This window comes from Xyrauchen texanus, chromosome 39 (assembly GCF_025860055.1).
Source record: "Xyrauchen texanus isolate HMW12.3.18 chromosome 39, RBS_HiC_50CHRs, whole genome shotgun sequence".
Taxonomy (NCBI): Eukaryota; Metazoa; Chordata; class Actinopteri; order Cypriniformes; family Catostomidae; genus Xyrauchen; species Xyrauchen texanus.
In genome coordinates, this window is record NC_068314.1 from 18324401 (window position 1) to 18341484 (window position 17084).

General features: G+C 36.2%; 1 protein-coding gene across 1 annotated transcript in view; it reads right to left on the reverse strand.

The window, feature by feature from the left end:
- Positions 1-748: 748 nt before the first annotated feature.
- LOC127632505 (receptor-type tyrosine-protein phosphatase gamma-like) overlaps positions 749-17084 on the reverse strand; it is a 364639-nt gene continuing 348303 nt past the window's right edge. The window contains exons 21-29 of the mRNA XM_052111116.1: positions 16092-16227; positions 15824-15970; positions 14273-14366; positions 13697-13773; positions 10379-10507; positions 9977-10123; positions 7395-7537; positions 5092-5227; positions 749-2432 (exon numbers count right to left, since the gene is read on the reverse strand). Of these exons, the coding sequence (XP_051967076.1) occupies positions 2286-2432; positions 5092-5227; positions 7395-7537; positions 9977-10123; positions 10379-10507; positions 13697-13773; positions 14273-14366; positions 15824-15970; positions 16092-16227 (1156 nt within the window). The 3' untranslated portion in view covers positions 749-2285. The remainder of the gene's footprint in view (positions 2433-5091; positions 5228-7394; positions 7538-9976; positions 10124-10378; positions 10508-13696; positions 13774-14272; positions 14367-15823; positions 15971-16091; positions 16228-17084) is intronic.

Consider the following 17084-nt stretch of genomic DNA (forward strand, 5'->3'; position numbering starts at 1 on the left):
TTAGCCTCATTCTTAGGAGAAACAAGACTGTGAACTGAATAAACACTTATGAGTGTCCTCTCCATCTTAACATCATGACGTCATCAACGTCATCAAAACATTTAAAAAGACAAACAAAAATTCAACAGCTTTCTTTTTTCCACATCCAAAGATTAGCATTAGTATACATTCTCAAAAACTTTACTGTAATTGCATTATCAAAAACAAAATAAGAATGACCTGTCAACCAAACAATATTTTAGCGGAGAATTTTGGCAAGGAAACAAAATGAAACAAAACAAAACAATATTTCACCCATTATTAGGCTCATCGTTTTCAACAGTTTGTAATGTTTTTCTCCAGACACTACCAAAACATTCTTCTTAAAACTACTTTTTCCAATATTAAAAATAAAGACTTGCCAACATATTTTTATGATTAAAGTGAATGATGGTTGTAGTCTTTGGTAAAAATTCATGAATCACGAGTCTCCCATTTGTCTTCTGTTAGCAAGGCCATTGTGTTACATGGCATGAAAGAAGTTTTCCTTGTGTAATTTGGGGACAAAACTTGACATAATTATGTTAATGTGTTATGTTTAGTGTAGAAATGTTTGGAATGAGTCTTTAGATTCGTTTGGATCCTTTTTTGAGTAAAACCAGTCAACACTTCATAATACACACCAATATCTCTCTCCCTATTTCTCTCTCTCTCTCTCTCTCTCTCTCTCTCTCACACACACACCCCCACCCACTCCCCCCCACACACACACACACCTGCAGAGGTGAAATGAGACTGTACAGAAGGCATCGAGAGACTTGTATACATTATTCTCAAAGTTGTGGGACGGTTTATGATTGTGAGGAATTAAAACCATTACAACAAAACATAGTAAAATATTGCAAAATTACATGGGCAGAGAATTAATTCCTACATTATGAGTCTAAGAAAGGCTTCACATAATGTCATTACCTATTCAGTTTCACCAAAGTCTTTCTAGAGACAGTCAGTCCACTGTCGGCCATCTTTGGAACGCTCTCAGGAGGCTATTTCCAGTCATGCCAGTGCAGCTCCTATCTACTTGAATGGGAAAAGATCGTAATCTCCTAAACGGTTGGTCAAGATTACGATCAAAGTATATATTTCAAAACAGCTGTAAAATCTGACAACACTGGTATCCTAAATTGTGCTTCTTTACCAAAGATTATGCTAAAAAAACAGCTTGTATAGCTAATGCACATGGGTGTTGTCGAGTTGATTGACAGGCGATGCCTGTATCTAAAAGGTGATTGGCTCTTTTACCTGAAAGGCAGGACTTGCTTTCTATATCCATTGGATGTTCCAATTTCTCCCAATCATTTTCATAGAAGTGGTCCATCTTTGCTAAATAATCTCTTGTTCCACTCAAGAGACACAAGTTGCAACTTGCAGCATAAAGCAATGGAGAAATCAAACCAGCAGGGGGTTCTAGAGAGGTCATAGGCTCTGCACCGCCAACAAAGAGGCAGGTCCCTTAAACAAGCATTACCAGAAACTGTGATGGCTGCTCATCGAGACAGTTAACATTTACAAAAGCACAAGTTATCATGATATACGATATATTCATATATATTAAAAGCGGAATATGAATCATACAAAATTTCACAGTAGCTGTTTCAATACCACCTTTCAAAAGGATAATAGGTTTTGAGTAGAAGCATAATAAGTAAAGAGATATTTCTTGGGGAGAGGAAAATTAACAAAGCAAACAAACAAAGCAAAATTAACGTATTGCTCGAATTTGACGAAGTTTTATGTTGGGTGGGTCTTTGCTGAGCAACGCAAGTACAACTTTGGACACAGATTTAATCTTCTTTCAGCTTTTGAGGTGCGTGTGGATGACACTTTTTGTTTGCAGTGACTATTTCTAAAGCCTCAGACAGCAGCTTTATTATGAAATGTCAAAATAAGGGGTGTGAAAGTGACATATAGTGAATTAAAGTGAGACAGAGTGACTGATAGTGACTGAGATGGTGGAATAGGCAGTAACACTGATATTTTCATAGTGCAAACTAGACAGAACTGTGTTTCGTTTTGTTTCGCTTGTTGTGAACTCATAAACGTCGGTGCAAATGTTCAGTAGGATAACATTAAGACATAAAATGGCGAAAAAATAAATATCAAAAACTTTTTGTAAGTGTAAAAAAGTAATCAGGTTATTCTTTTAACCAAGAGTTCTGACAAAAAAGGCCTCAGAAAAAGTCTGTCTTAGTCCTTGACGTTTTACAAAGTTAGATTAAGTGCCTCTTTACGCCTGTTTGGGGGCTTCAGACGAGGGACTCCAGGCTTTCCGCAGCGTCCGATTCATCAGACATGGCCATACTGCCGTTTCTGTCCAGGGACATGGGACTGCATCCATTCTCTTTAGTGCTTATCAGGCTGAGCATAGCTTTGTAAAGGTACTGGTACTGTTCCTAAGAGACAGAACACACACATGGACTTCAGAATGAGGCACAGAGGAATGATCTGATAAACAATTATGTTTTTTATTATACTAGATTAGACTAGGCTATTGCTAAGTGTGTACCAGTCAAAAGAGTCCTAAGATATGGCTCAATATACTGTAAGTCTATGGGATGTTTTGTCATCCCCCATGCAAACATTTTTAAGAAATACATTGAACAAGCTGCACAATATGAGGTATCATTCATGATTTGACCACAAACGGTATGGAATGAGTTGCATGTCAAATCTTAATACTTAAGGTTAGCTTGTTCATATCCCTTCCCTAACCCTAAGAATGAGTATTATTTTCACTAGGGATGCACTGATCCGATACCTGGATCCGTATCGGCTCTGATACTGAAGCAGCCCAATCCAAATCCGATACTGTGTGTTAGTCATGTTTGTTACTGACAAGCTCAAAAAATGACATAAAAGAACCATAAAAACCATTAAAGTAGTTCATATGACACAGGCATTTTATTCAAAGCCACTTGAAGATGTGCGATAGCTCTGTGAATCACAAAAGGCTGTTTAATAAGTAAATATATAAAAATGCACGCGCAGCTCCAGCGCGTTATTGAATGGCGCTGCTCTGTTAACACACACACCTGTGGATATTTTTAGCCTTCACGTGGTGCGCAATATTTGAACGCTACTCACAAACAACATCTCAGATGTAGATGCGCAATAGTTCACTTATAATATGCATTTAGAACGGCATCAGAGGTGCATTTGACCAGAATTTGAATAAGAAGCAAATTAAACCACTGTGAACTTGCCTACAAATAGACACATACAGGACTTCCTGGAGAGTTCAGAATGTCAAAATAAAGGTGTGAGGGTTTAGAAGTTAAAGGTGCACGACTGAGATATATTACTATTATAATATATTATTATTTGTTTACAAATGATAATAATATTTAAGTTGAATGAGTTCCAAAAAATAAGTGTGTGAATGAAAAGTGTGCTGATTTCTTACAACTAAATTAACAAAAAAGAGATCTGAATCATTTAAAGTCCAGATACAAGCTGAACATTTTTGTTGAAAAAAAGAAAAAAAAAGGCAAAAATAAAACACTGGTTTCTTTTCTACTGATGACTTATACTGGAATTACTGTTAATTTTGCTGCTACATTATCCAGTATACTAGTTAATAATAAAGTGTTTATTAACAAGCTATACATTTATATTGAAATAATGTGTAGTTAGAGGTTTGTGTTTCTTTAAATATTAAAGAGCACACCCAATTCCTTCTACACAATAATGTAAAGATATTCTAAACTGATTATGCAAAAAACAACACTGGTATCTGCTCGGGATCGGTCTCGGCCAAAACTGAGATTTCCGATATCCGGATCGGAAGAGAAAAAGTGGTATCGGTGCATCCCTATTTTATATAAACCCCTAAAATATCATAATTTTAACACTTTGTTGTGTTTTAATGCTAAACTAATCAAATTAATGACACTTATTTTCAATGTAGTAGGAAGGCCTGTTAATGTATCAAAATATTATGCCTAATAATTAGTCATATTATTTCATTTAATTACTTTGTATTAATAACGATTTTCCAAAAACGACAAAAACATCTAAAAAAAAGAAACACCTGGGTTTAGGTTAAATTCACTGATTCAAAAACGTAATTGTGGGTAAGAAATAAATGCGTAATGCATTGTGTTGCACAGAAGAATGCACAATGCACAGGATTCAAAATCTTTTTTGAACGGTCTTTGTATTTATGGACTACAGGGATCTTTGGTTCAGAATAAAATAAATAAATAACAGTAATTATTAAGCCAATATAAATAAAGGATAAAATCGTGTCTGATAAAATCACGTCTATGCAAACTGACACAAACAGATGGTAAGTAGACTGCTGATTATGTGTAACTGATTTGCATTTGCATCTGTCACCTATAAAGCAGATAAGTCTGATATTTATGCCATGCAGGGTCAGAATTAAAAACTTAATGGCATGTAACACGTTAAGGAAAAATAATAATCGCAAATAAAGGTGCAGTATAGTATCTCCTACCTTTCCAAGTAGATTATCTAAATATTCGATGTGCATAATATGTAGTAATTAGGACAGAAATGAACAACAACACATTTATTTTGCTTTTATAGACACATGCAATTATGAACAATGAAGCAGATATCCGAACTAAACTTTCTTAATTTAAAGTGTGCATTTGTTTCCTCAGTCACACGTCCCATGACTGTTGTGAGAGTACACATGTAATCTGAAATGGCCTCTGTAACACAATGGATATTATTATAGTCATTAGAATTCCATAATCGATGCATCAAAGTTTCAGCATATTATAGATGCATTTTTACACCCCTGCATACATTAAGCGTGAAAGAAACAACAATGTAATTCACCGTGGTTTTGTCACCTCTCTGTCATAGGGGCACCTCAGCAAGAGGGCAGGGGCTTGAGCCCCTAGAGCCACCCCCTCTGCCCGTGCCTGCTGGCCATACAAACTTTCCGGAGATACATTTTAACGTCCTGGACAATGAGCTGAATTGGTGATAATCAAAGAAGTATTTCCTTCTGTAAATGACTGAGCTCCACACTTTTTCAATATGACAAGTTCAAACCTGATACTCAATATAAACACTCACAATGTCGGTAAAGACTCCAGGTCTCATGAGGTTGATCATCTTTGCCACCTGGTAGACGCCCACGGCTCCTTCACTCTCCAGCTGCTGTGACAGTGTGGTGAGAGCACACAGCATCCCAGCAGACACTGCTCCAAACCTGCACACAAATGGACAAACAAATTATAACGTTATACAATTAGATAAACAAAAAATCTAAAAAAGATAAAACAACTAGATGTTGACATTTACACTACCTTACTGTATAGGAATAATTCACCCTAAAATGAAAATTCAGTCAATATTTACTCACCCTAATGTCATTCTAAAATATGTCTATATAACTTTTCAGCCATTATTCATTCTCAAATCAAATCTCTGACCAACTGCTATAAACAGAGCACAAATCAAATATGGTGACCCATCAATATCATTAAATGCCACTTTCTTGTGTCATAAAGTTTGGACAGGAGATGTGCAAGATCCAATGATGTTTGATATAATTGATGTGTTGCCATATATTACCTGAGCTCTGTTTACAGGAGTTGATCAATGGTTTGGTCAGAGTGAATAACGACTTAAATTTTTTTTCTGTTCATCATGCAAAGTCATTAAACAAAAATATGACTCACAAGTAGCAAGGACTAATTTGATGACACTTTTGGGTCCTTTAATAAGCTTTAAAGTGAGTTACATTCAACTACTATTGTATTGAAATCAGCGAATAGAGCATCCTTGAAATAAATCTTCTTTTGTCCTCTGCAAAAAGAAAGTCATTCAGGTTTAGAACAACGTGAGTGTGAGTAAATAAATGACAGAATTTTCATGTACTCCTTTATTTAAAATTGTAAACATAATCGTGGCCTAAACCTGATCTTGCACCTCAAGGTCCATTCACACTTAAATCTTAAGGCCCTTTAACGTGACTTGATTTAATGCTCCACAAATCATTGAACTCAATGGATTGAGCAGCAAAGCCTCAAGATACAGCATTACCTCCAATGCCGCGTTGCATGCAGGTCATGTGTAATCCAAGAAAATAAAAATCAACTTTGACCCATTTTACCACTGACCTTTCGAAGTGCAAGACCAAGGCCAATATTCATCACTGTCTAAATATAGCCTCTTTATCGGCTACTAAAACTTGTTGGTTTTAGTGCCAAACATTCGGGCTTGGTGTGAACAAGCCTTTAATCTGTCAATTAACATAAACATAACAGTGAGCACTTCCTGTATGTCTAACATGTAGAATTGACTAAAATACACCATATTTCAAAGGTCTCATTGCGATTTATACAGAGATTATGTCTCTGTGTGATGTTAGTTCTTCCATTTTGAGTAGCCTACATGTGACAGTAAAACTTCTATGTCTACAAATGAGTTCAGGTTCTCTCTTTCCATCTCTGAAGGTGGTGCAATGTCTCCCATTATAAACCCCATGTCTAAGTCTAGAGGAATCCATTCCTGTTTCCATTGTTCCACACTGGTGTTGTGATGCAATTAGCTCTAACGAGTGTCCCTTAAAAGCAACAGAGATCACTTTGCAACAAAACGACCAACAATGGCTCCTTCATGTTTACTATTTTAATGAGGCCTGGTAGCCTCATCTGATGAAGCAAGGCAGGCTAATTGAGCTTTTCAAAGTGTGTAATGTTATCATCCCTATCAGGTTTCCAAAAGATGGCTGTCTTAGTTCATTACCGCTGAAGATACAGTATGCTAGTCAGTCAAATGCTGAAGCTGTGACAGAAGCGAAGACCTGACTCTCCAATGGAGCTATTTCTGCACTCACGGTTTCCCTGGTGTTTGATACACAGCTACTTCTGTGTGGAAGAAATCTGAACTTTTTGAGGTCTTAAATGCAATTTTTTTCTTTACAATGAAAGTTGAGACTGAATTGAAGTCTCCATCCAAACTCCAGCATGAGTCGATATTGATGGATGGCCAACAAATATTAAGGGGCACATTTGAGACTGAATGATTACCATATGGCAGATACTCCAATGGTCCTCCAATTTACTTCAAAGAATAATTGTATTAACATGATACCATGTCCAAATATCTATGGTAATACTATGGTTATACTAGTAGTAATACTATAATAATCCATGAAAAGAAGTACTTCTGTTAATTCTGCACATTCAAATAGAATTGAGATTTGGCCAATTCATGTTCATTTATTTCAATTGATTGGGAAACTTGATTCTCTCATGCCAAACTCTAAAGCCAAATGTAGTTATCACTTTACACGGAGAATCTACAGGTACCTCAAGCCAAATTGTTGATTAAAAGAGCCACACTTTTCTTTGTATGTGATCAGCACTCACTCATCGTGCACTATCGTGGGACCATCTCTAGTCATAGCCTCTTCTTTGATGACGTTAATGAGCTCAAAGGTACTGCTGATGGGAGCATCAGGATTTGGCCATTTTGGGCACTGAAAATGACGAACCTCTAAAACATAATCGTCCTGAGAGAGAGAGAGAGAGAGAGAGAGAGAGAGAGAGAGAGAGAGAAAAAGTGAGATACTTGTGTATGCTTCATCAAAAACATTCATCAATATTATTAAATAGCACAGTATGGAAGTATGGGTGTTAGGTAGTGACCAAAAATTTTAAACAATCAAAACTATCCTAAATATTAGCCACCCCTTCGCAAATATATAGGCGGCTAAAAGTTTGGAATAATTTACAGATTTTGTCATGAAAGAAATTGGTACTTTTAGTTACCAAAGTGGCATTCAACTGATCACAATGTATTGTAAGGACATTAACAACATGAATTACAATTAGAATTGTTTTTTTCAGAAATTCTTAAACTACTTCAAAGAGTTGAAAAATCCTCCATGTGCAACAATGACATCTTTGGCATTCTAGCGGTCAGTTTGTCCAGATAATTATCTGTTGTCCAATGTCTGTGTTTCTTTGCCCTTTCTAACATTTTCTTTTTCTGTTTCAAAAGTGGCTTTTTCCTAGAAATTCTTCACATAAGGCTGCACCCCTGAGTCTTCTCTTTACTGTTGTACATGAAACTGGTGTTGTGCGGGTAGAATTCAATGAAGCTGTCAGCAAAATGGGCCTCTCTAGATTTGATCAAAAATGACTTTTTTCAAATAGTGATGGCACTATTTTTACATCAGTAATGTCCTGACTATATTTTGTGATCAGTTGAATTCCACTTTGGTGAATTAAAGTACCAATTTGTCTTCCGAAACAGCCAGTGTATATAGTATATATTTACTGTATGTACATGCATGATTAATCCAAATGCAAGGAAAAATATTGAGATAAAAAATTGTTTCCAAGTCTTCACTAAATTATTGTTAAATATAATGCATTAATACAGACTTGATAATGTCAGGCTTTGACCAATAAGCAGATCTGTAATAATAGTAATAAAAAATAATTAAATAATTATTGTATAACATTAAATGTTTCAAATAAAAATATTTGGCCCGCATAATATTAATAATACATTTAGACCAAAGATGCCCAAGCAGTGAGAGAGACTTTAAATATTAAAAGTGTTTTATGTATATATATATACTGTATAATGGGGAAAATGTGGATATATTTAATATTAAAAATTCATGTATTGTATTTTATAGGCTTCTGTATACTGTATGTCATAATTTGTAACATGGGAAAAAAACCTGAATTGCTTGCTTTCCCTTGTTTTCTCGCTTGTTTTTCCAGACCATCGGGGCGTATTACAGAAAGATACTATTGGTTACCATGACAATTTCAGTAAGGATCTCATTGAGGACAAAAACTATTGCAGAATAACATTTCACAATTGCAATATCTGCAATATCACAGAGTATTACAGAAACATCCTAACTTGTCAAAAATCTTAAAAAAGCATCTGGCATCCTAACTGAAACTAATTTAAAAGCCAACGATTACAATCATATTACAATATTATGTATCATATCTATTACACTGTCCGAGAATGGCCCTACATTTATTAGTGATACAAAAGGAAGAACAGCGTTGTTTGATGTTTGATGGTGTACATTTTTTTGGACGTCCCTATGATGTGCAGCGCTGTGATGACAAAACACACAAATAATTACAGACTCCCACAAAATTTCATCTAATGTTTAATGTTTCATTCACAGCAGCCATTTACGCATCGTTAGCTGCTTGGTAACAGACATAAGAGTTGATTATCAAACTCGATGGAGCAGTTTAGGATTTCCTAACTAGAGATAATATAAGATTGTGTAAGATAAGATAAGAATTTGCTTCTGTAATATTAATTTGTGAAAAATCCTAACTTAACTGATCAAATCTTAACTTAAGACTTAAGATAGGAAGTTTTCTGTAATACGCCCCCAGATCCCTTTTTGTTTTTGAGAGATCTGGTAACACTGCAACTGGTGTCAACCACCCTTAGAGTACTGTCATTTAAAAAAAGAAATGTAATTAATCGTTCTTTAATTTCATTCTAACCGGTTACCAATTAGGGTTATGATTGTTTTTAAAACAGTATGGAAGGTGTTGCCATGTATGCTGGCCACTTTTCATCTGCTTTTCCTTTATTATCTGGTCCAATAGATCCACATTACATTTTTAGTTTTGTAATTAAACTAAAATTAATTAATAAATTTGCACAGTTTTAATAAGTCAACAAAACTACCATTTTATCCATAAACCTTTAATAAAAATGCTTTTTAAGAGCATGAAAAACAAAGTCAGCCCATCCTGTCCAAAATTTTTGTTATTAAAATAGCCACTAAAATAATCTGTTACATTTCCAGATTGATCAATAGTGACAGCGCACACACACACGCATACAAGCACAAGCACAAGCACACACACACACACACACACACACACACACACACACACACACACACACACACACACACACACACACACACACACACACACACACACACACACACCTGTGTGGCCTCTAGGATGAAGTCATGAATGATGATCTGTTCCTCATTGGAAAGACAGAGTCTGTCTTTACTGATGAGAGTGACTGTAAACGCCTCACAGTTCATGGCTTCCTCTCGACTTGGCCAATAAACAAACTCATCCTCCGCCTGCAGGAAACAAATTAATCACTGAGAAAAAGGAGTTTTATATACGTGGGAAGCATCCATGCTGAACAACCAAACAAAATGCTTTTTAGAAAGGATGACGTACTTAAAAGTCATTCTCATCATTCATTTCTCAAAACATTGAGTCATCAGTTGACCTTGAGAGCACAGACTACAACATCAGCTTGAGTTCTCCTCCTGAAAAGTAGGATGTCAATAAGACAAAGAGAAACTCTGCAGACAGTCTTGAATACACACCAGACCCTGGTTGTCAGGTAGCATGACGATGATTTGAGCGTTGTGGTCCCAGATCATCCTCCAGAAGTCTTTAGTGGTGTGAGGCAAGGGATGCTGTGTAATGATGAACTCATTGCTTCGGTAGTAACCCTGTTATAATGGAAGAGTAAAAAAAAATAAAAAATAGTTTCACATATATAATGGCCCCGAAAAGAATTTGGGCACAATTGGACACTTAAGTCACACTTAAAAAAATTACTGAATGTCATTGCATTTGATAGAGAATATCAAACCAAGAGGCATCCGCCAACAATTGATGCAAGACTTTTTGTAAAAAAAAAATATTCATACTAATTTAAGAATGTATTAAGTGTTTAAATCACTTTAGGAGCCATATAGTTCATTGGTCAGGTTAATTTTAGTAACATAAATTATATTTGTGGATATAATCTAGTTCAGGGTTTTTACAACTTTTTAATGGCAAGGACCCCTAAAATATGATGATCCCCTTGCAGGACCTAAAGTCAAACTAATACTGTGTGAAAAAATAGTATGTGTGATATTACAAAGACAGCATGTTGTTTGACAAATTGAACAATTGGCTTTTACATTGTTATAGCACTAAAATAAAATCATTGATTGTATATTATCTAGAACATTTTTTTTTTTTTTTTTATGTGTTCTCAACTAAAAAATTACTAGAAATGCCCATCCCTACATTGAATGTGCCACGACAATCAATTTGTGTTTTAAGACATAGTTATTGAAGTCTAAAGACTGACAGTTTTTCAGTGTGATTGTAATATTCTGCACAATATTAGATATATAAACCTGAGGCAAAACATTTTAAATTTAAATCTTTTTATGCAGCACTTTACACAGTAAAAGTACAATCACAACATAAGTCATAAGTCTATTCTTGAAAGTTTGTACATTGCAAAGAAAGCATGATAAACCCTTAGATACATATATATATATATATATATACACTCACCTAAAGGATTATTAGGAACACCTGTTCAATTTCTCATTAATGCAATTATCTAATCAACCAATCACATGGCAGTTGCTTCAATGCATTTAGGGGTGTGGTCCTGGTCAAGACAATCTCCTGAACCCCAAACTGAATGTCAGAATGGGAAAGAAAGGTGATTTAAGCAATTTTGAACGTGGCATGGTTGTTGGTGCCAGACGGGCTGGTCTGAGTATTTCACAATCTGCTCAGTTACTGGGATTTTCACGAACAACCATTTCTAGGGTTTACAAAGAATGGTGTGAAAAGGGAAAAACATCCAGTATGTGGCAGTCCTGTGGGCAAAAATGCCTTGTTGATGCTAGAGGTCAGAGGAGAATGGGCCGACTGATTCAAGCTGATAGAAGAGCAACTTTGCCTGAAATAACCACTCGTTACAACCGAGGTATGCAGCAACACATTTGTGAAGCCACAACACGCACAACCTTGAGGCGGATGGGCTACAACAGCAGAAGACCCCACCGGGTACCACTCATCTCCACTACAAATAGGAAAAAGAGGCTACAATTTGCAAGAGCTCACCAAAATTGGAAAAATGTTGCCTGGTCTGATGAGTCTCGATTTCTGTTGAGACATTCAGATGGTAGAGTCAGAATTTGGCGTAAACAGAATGAGAACATGGATCCATCATGCCTTGTTACCACTGTGCAGGCTGGTGGTGGTGGTGTAATGGTGTGGGGGATGTTTTCTTGGCACACTTTAGGCCCCTTAGTGCCAATTGGGCATCGTTTAAATGCCACGGCCTACCTGAGCATTGTTTCTGACCATGTCTATCCCTTTATGGCCACCATGTACCCATCCTCTGATGGCTACTTCCAGCAGGATAATGCACCATGTCACAAAGCTTGAATCATTTCAAATTGGTTTCTTGAACATGACAATGAGTTCACTGTACTAAAATGGCCCCCACAGTCACCAGATCTTAACCCAATAGAGCATCTTTGGGATGTGGTGGAACGGGAGCTTCGTGCCCTAGATGTGCATCCCACAAATCTCCATCAACTGCAAGATGCTATCCTATCAACATGGGCCAACATTTCTAAAGAATGCTTTCAGCACCTTGTTGAATCAATGCCACGTAGAATTAAGGCAGTTCTGAGGGCTGAAAGGGGTCAAACACAGTATTAGTATGGTGTTCCTAATAATCCTTTAGGTGAGTGTATATATATATATATATATATATATATATATATATATATATATATATATATTTAAAGAAACTATATGTAGATATGTTTTAAAGGAATAGTTCAGCCAAAAATTAATTTCATCATCATTCACTCCTAATGCCATCCCTGATGTGTATGACATTCCTTCTTTTGCAGAACACAAATTAAGACTTTTTGAAGAATATTTCAGCACTGTAGGTCCTCACAATGCAATAGAATAGTGGCTAGAATTAAGAAGGTCCAAAAAATACATACAGGCAGCATAAAAGTAATCCATAAGAATCCAGAGGTTAAATCTATGTCTTCTGAAGTGATATGATAGATGTGGGTGAGAAACATATCAATATTTAAGTCATTTTTTTACTGTTAATCTATATTTTCACTTTCACATTCAGACACCTACTGGCTGGGGCAGGTCAAAGGTGGAGAATTACAGTAAAGTAGGACTTAAATATGTATCTGTTTCTCACCCACACCTATCATAGTGCTTCAGAAGGTATGGATTTAACCATTGGAGTCTTATTGATTACTTTTTTGCTGCCTTTATGTCGTTTTTGGAGCTTCAAAGTTCTGGTCAACATTCATTTGTATTGTGAGGACCTACGGAGCTGAAATATTCTAAAATTCTTTGTTTGTGTTTTGCAGAAGAAAGAAAGTCATAAACATCCGGGATGGCATGTGGGTGAGTAAATGATGAGAGAATTTTCATTTTTGGGTGAACTATCCCTTTAATTTTTTACTGTTAAAATCTATGGCTGTCAATAGAATAAACTAATCAACCTCATGATTTTCGACCAGACTTTAGAAAATTGAATGAAACAGTAATAATGTACCTGACCCCCAGTTTAAAAACCACTGATCAAGTTGATGACAAATGCAAAATGACATTTGTGTATGATCCTATGATGACTGACTTCCTCACTGAAAACTTGTTTGAGCCATCAATGAACTATTAAAACTGCTGTTTACAATTTTGTTCCCTCTCTTAAAACCCATGGGCAGGTGTTGCACAAAAAACATGTTAAATGTATACTTTAAAGGTCGAATCTCAATCTTACATTTCCACAGAACATTCAGTGATAGTTTAAAAAAACAGGCAGGCTAATGTTTAACCATAGTGTTGGTGCTGGAGCTTACCATTATGTAAGATGCATTGATGTAATCAGTGCCTTTCATGCCAGGCAACGGTGCAAGACCAACACGTGCTCTTTCCGCTGAGAGGGACAAAAACAGCCAATCAGGTGGCAGAAAAAGCCACGTTATGCAGAACGGACCACAAAATGGCGAAGCAATATGCTAAAAAGGTCAGATTAATGTCAACAGAGTAATTACAGATTACTAGCAGGTACAATTTAATAACATATCCACAAGTACAATGTTTTGTACACTGTACAAAGATTATTTTCTATTTTTATGTAAGCAGATAGTAGTAGTAAGTACAAACCACCTGGGTCCAGAACCCCAAAAAACTCAACCAAGATTAAATAAAAAAATCCCCATTTGTTTAATGTCACATTACAGAGAGGCAGTGGCGTAACTTGGGTCTTACGTTCGCCAGTGGAAAGAACCTATCAGGCACCTTTATTCTTCTGGGGGTTGACCCGTCGTTTATATGATTCCCTTTTGGTTGGCCGTCATGGGCCCCATTCTGCCCTCCCTGCCCTTCCTGTAGTTACGCCACTGCAGAGAGGTGCTTGCATTTGTGTTACTCACATGGGACGACAGAAGAGTTACGGTTCTTCTCCTTATTACACTGTTTTCGAGCACTGAAACACTCCACAAATCTGGCATTGCACTGAGTCACCAACTGTGGATAGGGGATAGATAATAAATTATACATGTTCCCAAAGGGGTAGAAGATACATCAAATGTTTCTTTCAATCACCAACTCCAACCGTATGCATTAAACAGGATGGAAATTTGTCCAGTTGTATTCTACTTACACAGATATTAAAGCTCAACCAAAAAGAACCTAAAATAATAAGGTACAATTTCAGCGCTCAATAATAATGTTTTATTTATTCATGACATTCACATGAACCAGGGTTAGGCATTAAGCTGATTGTGTTGATATGATGCATTGAGTTTTGCTGCAGTTTCTAACACTTTCCCGTCCAGAATGCTAATTTTTAGAGCCAAGTAAACTGTTTTCTTATGAAATTGGATATTATACCAGAAACTGTTGACATTATTAGTGACTTTATTCATGATTTGTTCATGATCGGATGCATTGAGCACATGCAAAAAAGGTGCATTGATATATTTGTTTTACTGGCAATCAATCTCATCTGTGATTAGATTTTCTAAAGCTATGCCCAGTTGTGCAGCCAAACAATAACATTAGAGAGACAACAGTAGGAACGCCAACTAGTGGCAAGAAATACAGAGACTAGCGACATCTAGCGACAAAATCGATGACAATGTGAACGGGGCTTAATGGTGTACAACCATGACATTCATGACAAGCTAAAATCAGACTTCATCATCTTGGGGTTTGCAACAGCTAGAGGATCTGCTTAATAGTTGGTGTGTGAAAGAGCAAAGTTCACCTAAAAATGAATATTCTCTCATCATTTACTCACCCTCATGCCATCCCAGATGTGCATGACTTACTTTCTTCTACTGAACACAAACAAAGATGTTTTAGAAGAATATTTCAGCTCTGTAGGTCCAGACAATGCAAGTGAATGGGTGCCAAAATGTTGAAGCTCTAAAAAGCACATCAAGGCAGCATAAAAGTAATCCATAAGATTCCAGTGGTTAAACCTATATTTTAACAAGTGATATGATATGTGTGGGTGAGAAACAGATCAATATTTATTATGGCTTTATGTGCTTTTTAGAGCTTAAAAATGTTGGTACCCATTCACTTGCATTGTATGGACCTACAGAGATTAAATATTCTTCTAAACATCTCCGTTTGTATTCTGCAGAAGAAAGAAAGTCATATACATATGGGTTGGCATGAGGGTAAATGATGAGAGAATTTGAATTTTTGGGTGAACTATCTATTCAAAATTGTAGCACATTCCAAAATTTTCAAGATTTTCAACATTTACAAACCCAGAGATCCCCCAAACAGACTCTCAGCCAACCCAGGGGCCCCAATATAAAAAAACTGGATTTTCTCAGTAACACTTTATAATAACTTAAGTTATTAGCTTATCTTCAATCTAATTCAATTAATTACAACAAATCTAATTACAATTACTTTGTATTAAATTAAGAATATCTGCACAGACTGAGGAGAGAACCAGTCCCCACCTTGAATTGTTTCTCCAATCGTGTTTTGCCACCTGGTCCTGGCGTCAGGATGCTGTTAACATAACTGTGCAGCTGACTGAAGGGTACCTCCGTCTCCTTCCCCAGAATGGCTTCCATCAAGGCATCATGGATGAAGATATACTGCTCCTAAACACACAGAGACATGCAAAATAAAACAAGAGAGAGAGAAAAAAATCTAACATATTAGAAAAGCTAGACGACAACAACACACAGGAATGATTTGGTCTGGCAAACACGGTTGACTCACTTCTGTTTGGACCAGGTAGTTTCTCTGAGTGCGTATGTGTTTGAGGAAACCCAGCACGTTCACTGAGCCTTTATCCTTCAGCTGCTGTAACATACTGTCGATCACTATGTAAGTCCCTGTCCTGCCCACACCAGCACTGAGGGAGGCACGCACATAACAGACAAAACATAAAAGCTTGTATAATGGTTCATTAACCTAAAAAAAAAGTTCTGTGGCTAATAATACATAACAAATAGTTCTTGAGTTCATTGATTCAAAGCAAGTAGATCAAAAACAAAATAGAATCTGCATCAAATAACCAAATCAAATTGTAAATTCAAAGAAACAAAAAGTTTTAAAGGATAGTTCACCCAAAAATGAGTTCACCCATTTACCATCCCAAATGTGGATGACTTTCTTTCTTCTACAGAAAACAAATTAAGATTTTTAGAAGAATTTCTCAGCTCTCCATACAATGCAAGCAAAAGGGTGACAAAATGTTGTAGAACAAAATCACAGAAGTATAAAAATAATTCATAAGACTCTGTGGTTAAATCAAAGTGATATGATACGTGTGGGTGAGAAACAGATAATTTTCACAATCTTCTTCTTGTGTTTTTGGAGATTCACATTCTTCATGCATATCGCCCCCTACTGGGCAGGGAAAATAATTTCCAGAAATAAAATACATCAATACACCTATCATTTAATTTCTGAAGATATGGATTAAAAATTGTATGGATTACTTTTATGCTGCCTTTGTGTGCTTTTTGGAGAATCACAATTTTGGCACCCATTCACTTGCATTGTCTGGACCAACAGAGCTGAAATATTCTTCTAAAAATCTAAATTTGTGTTCTGCAGAAGAAAGAAAGTCATACACATCTGGAATGGCATAAGGGTGAGTAAATGATGAGAATTTTCATTTTTGGGTGAACTCTCCCTTTAAAGTCCAAGATCCAAAATCAGAAAAGATGGGCTTTTAGTTTAACATTACTCCATTTAGCCATGTAG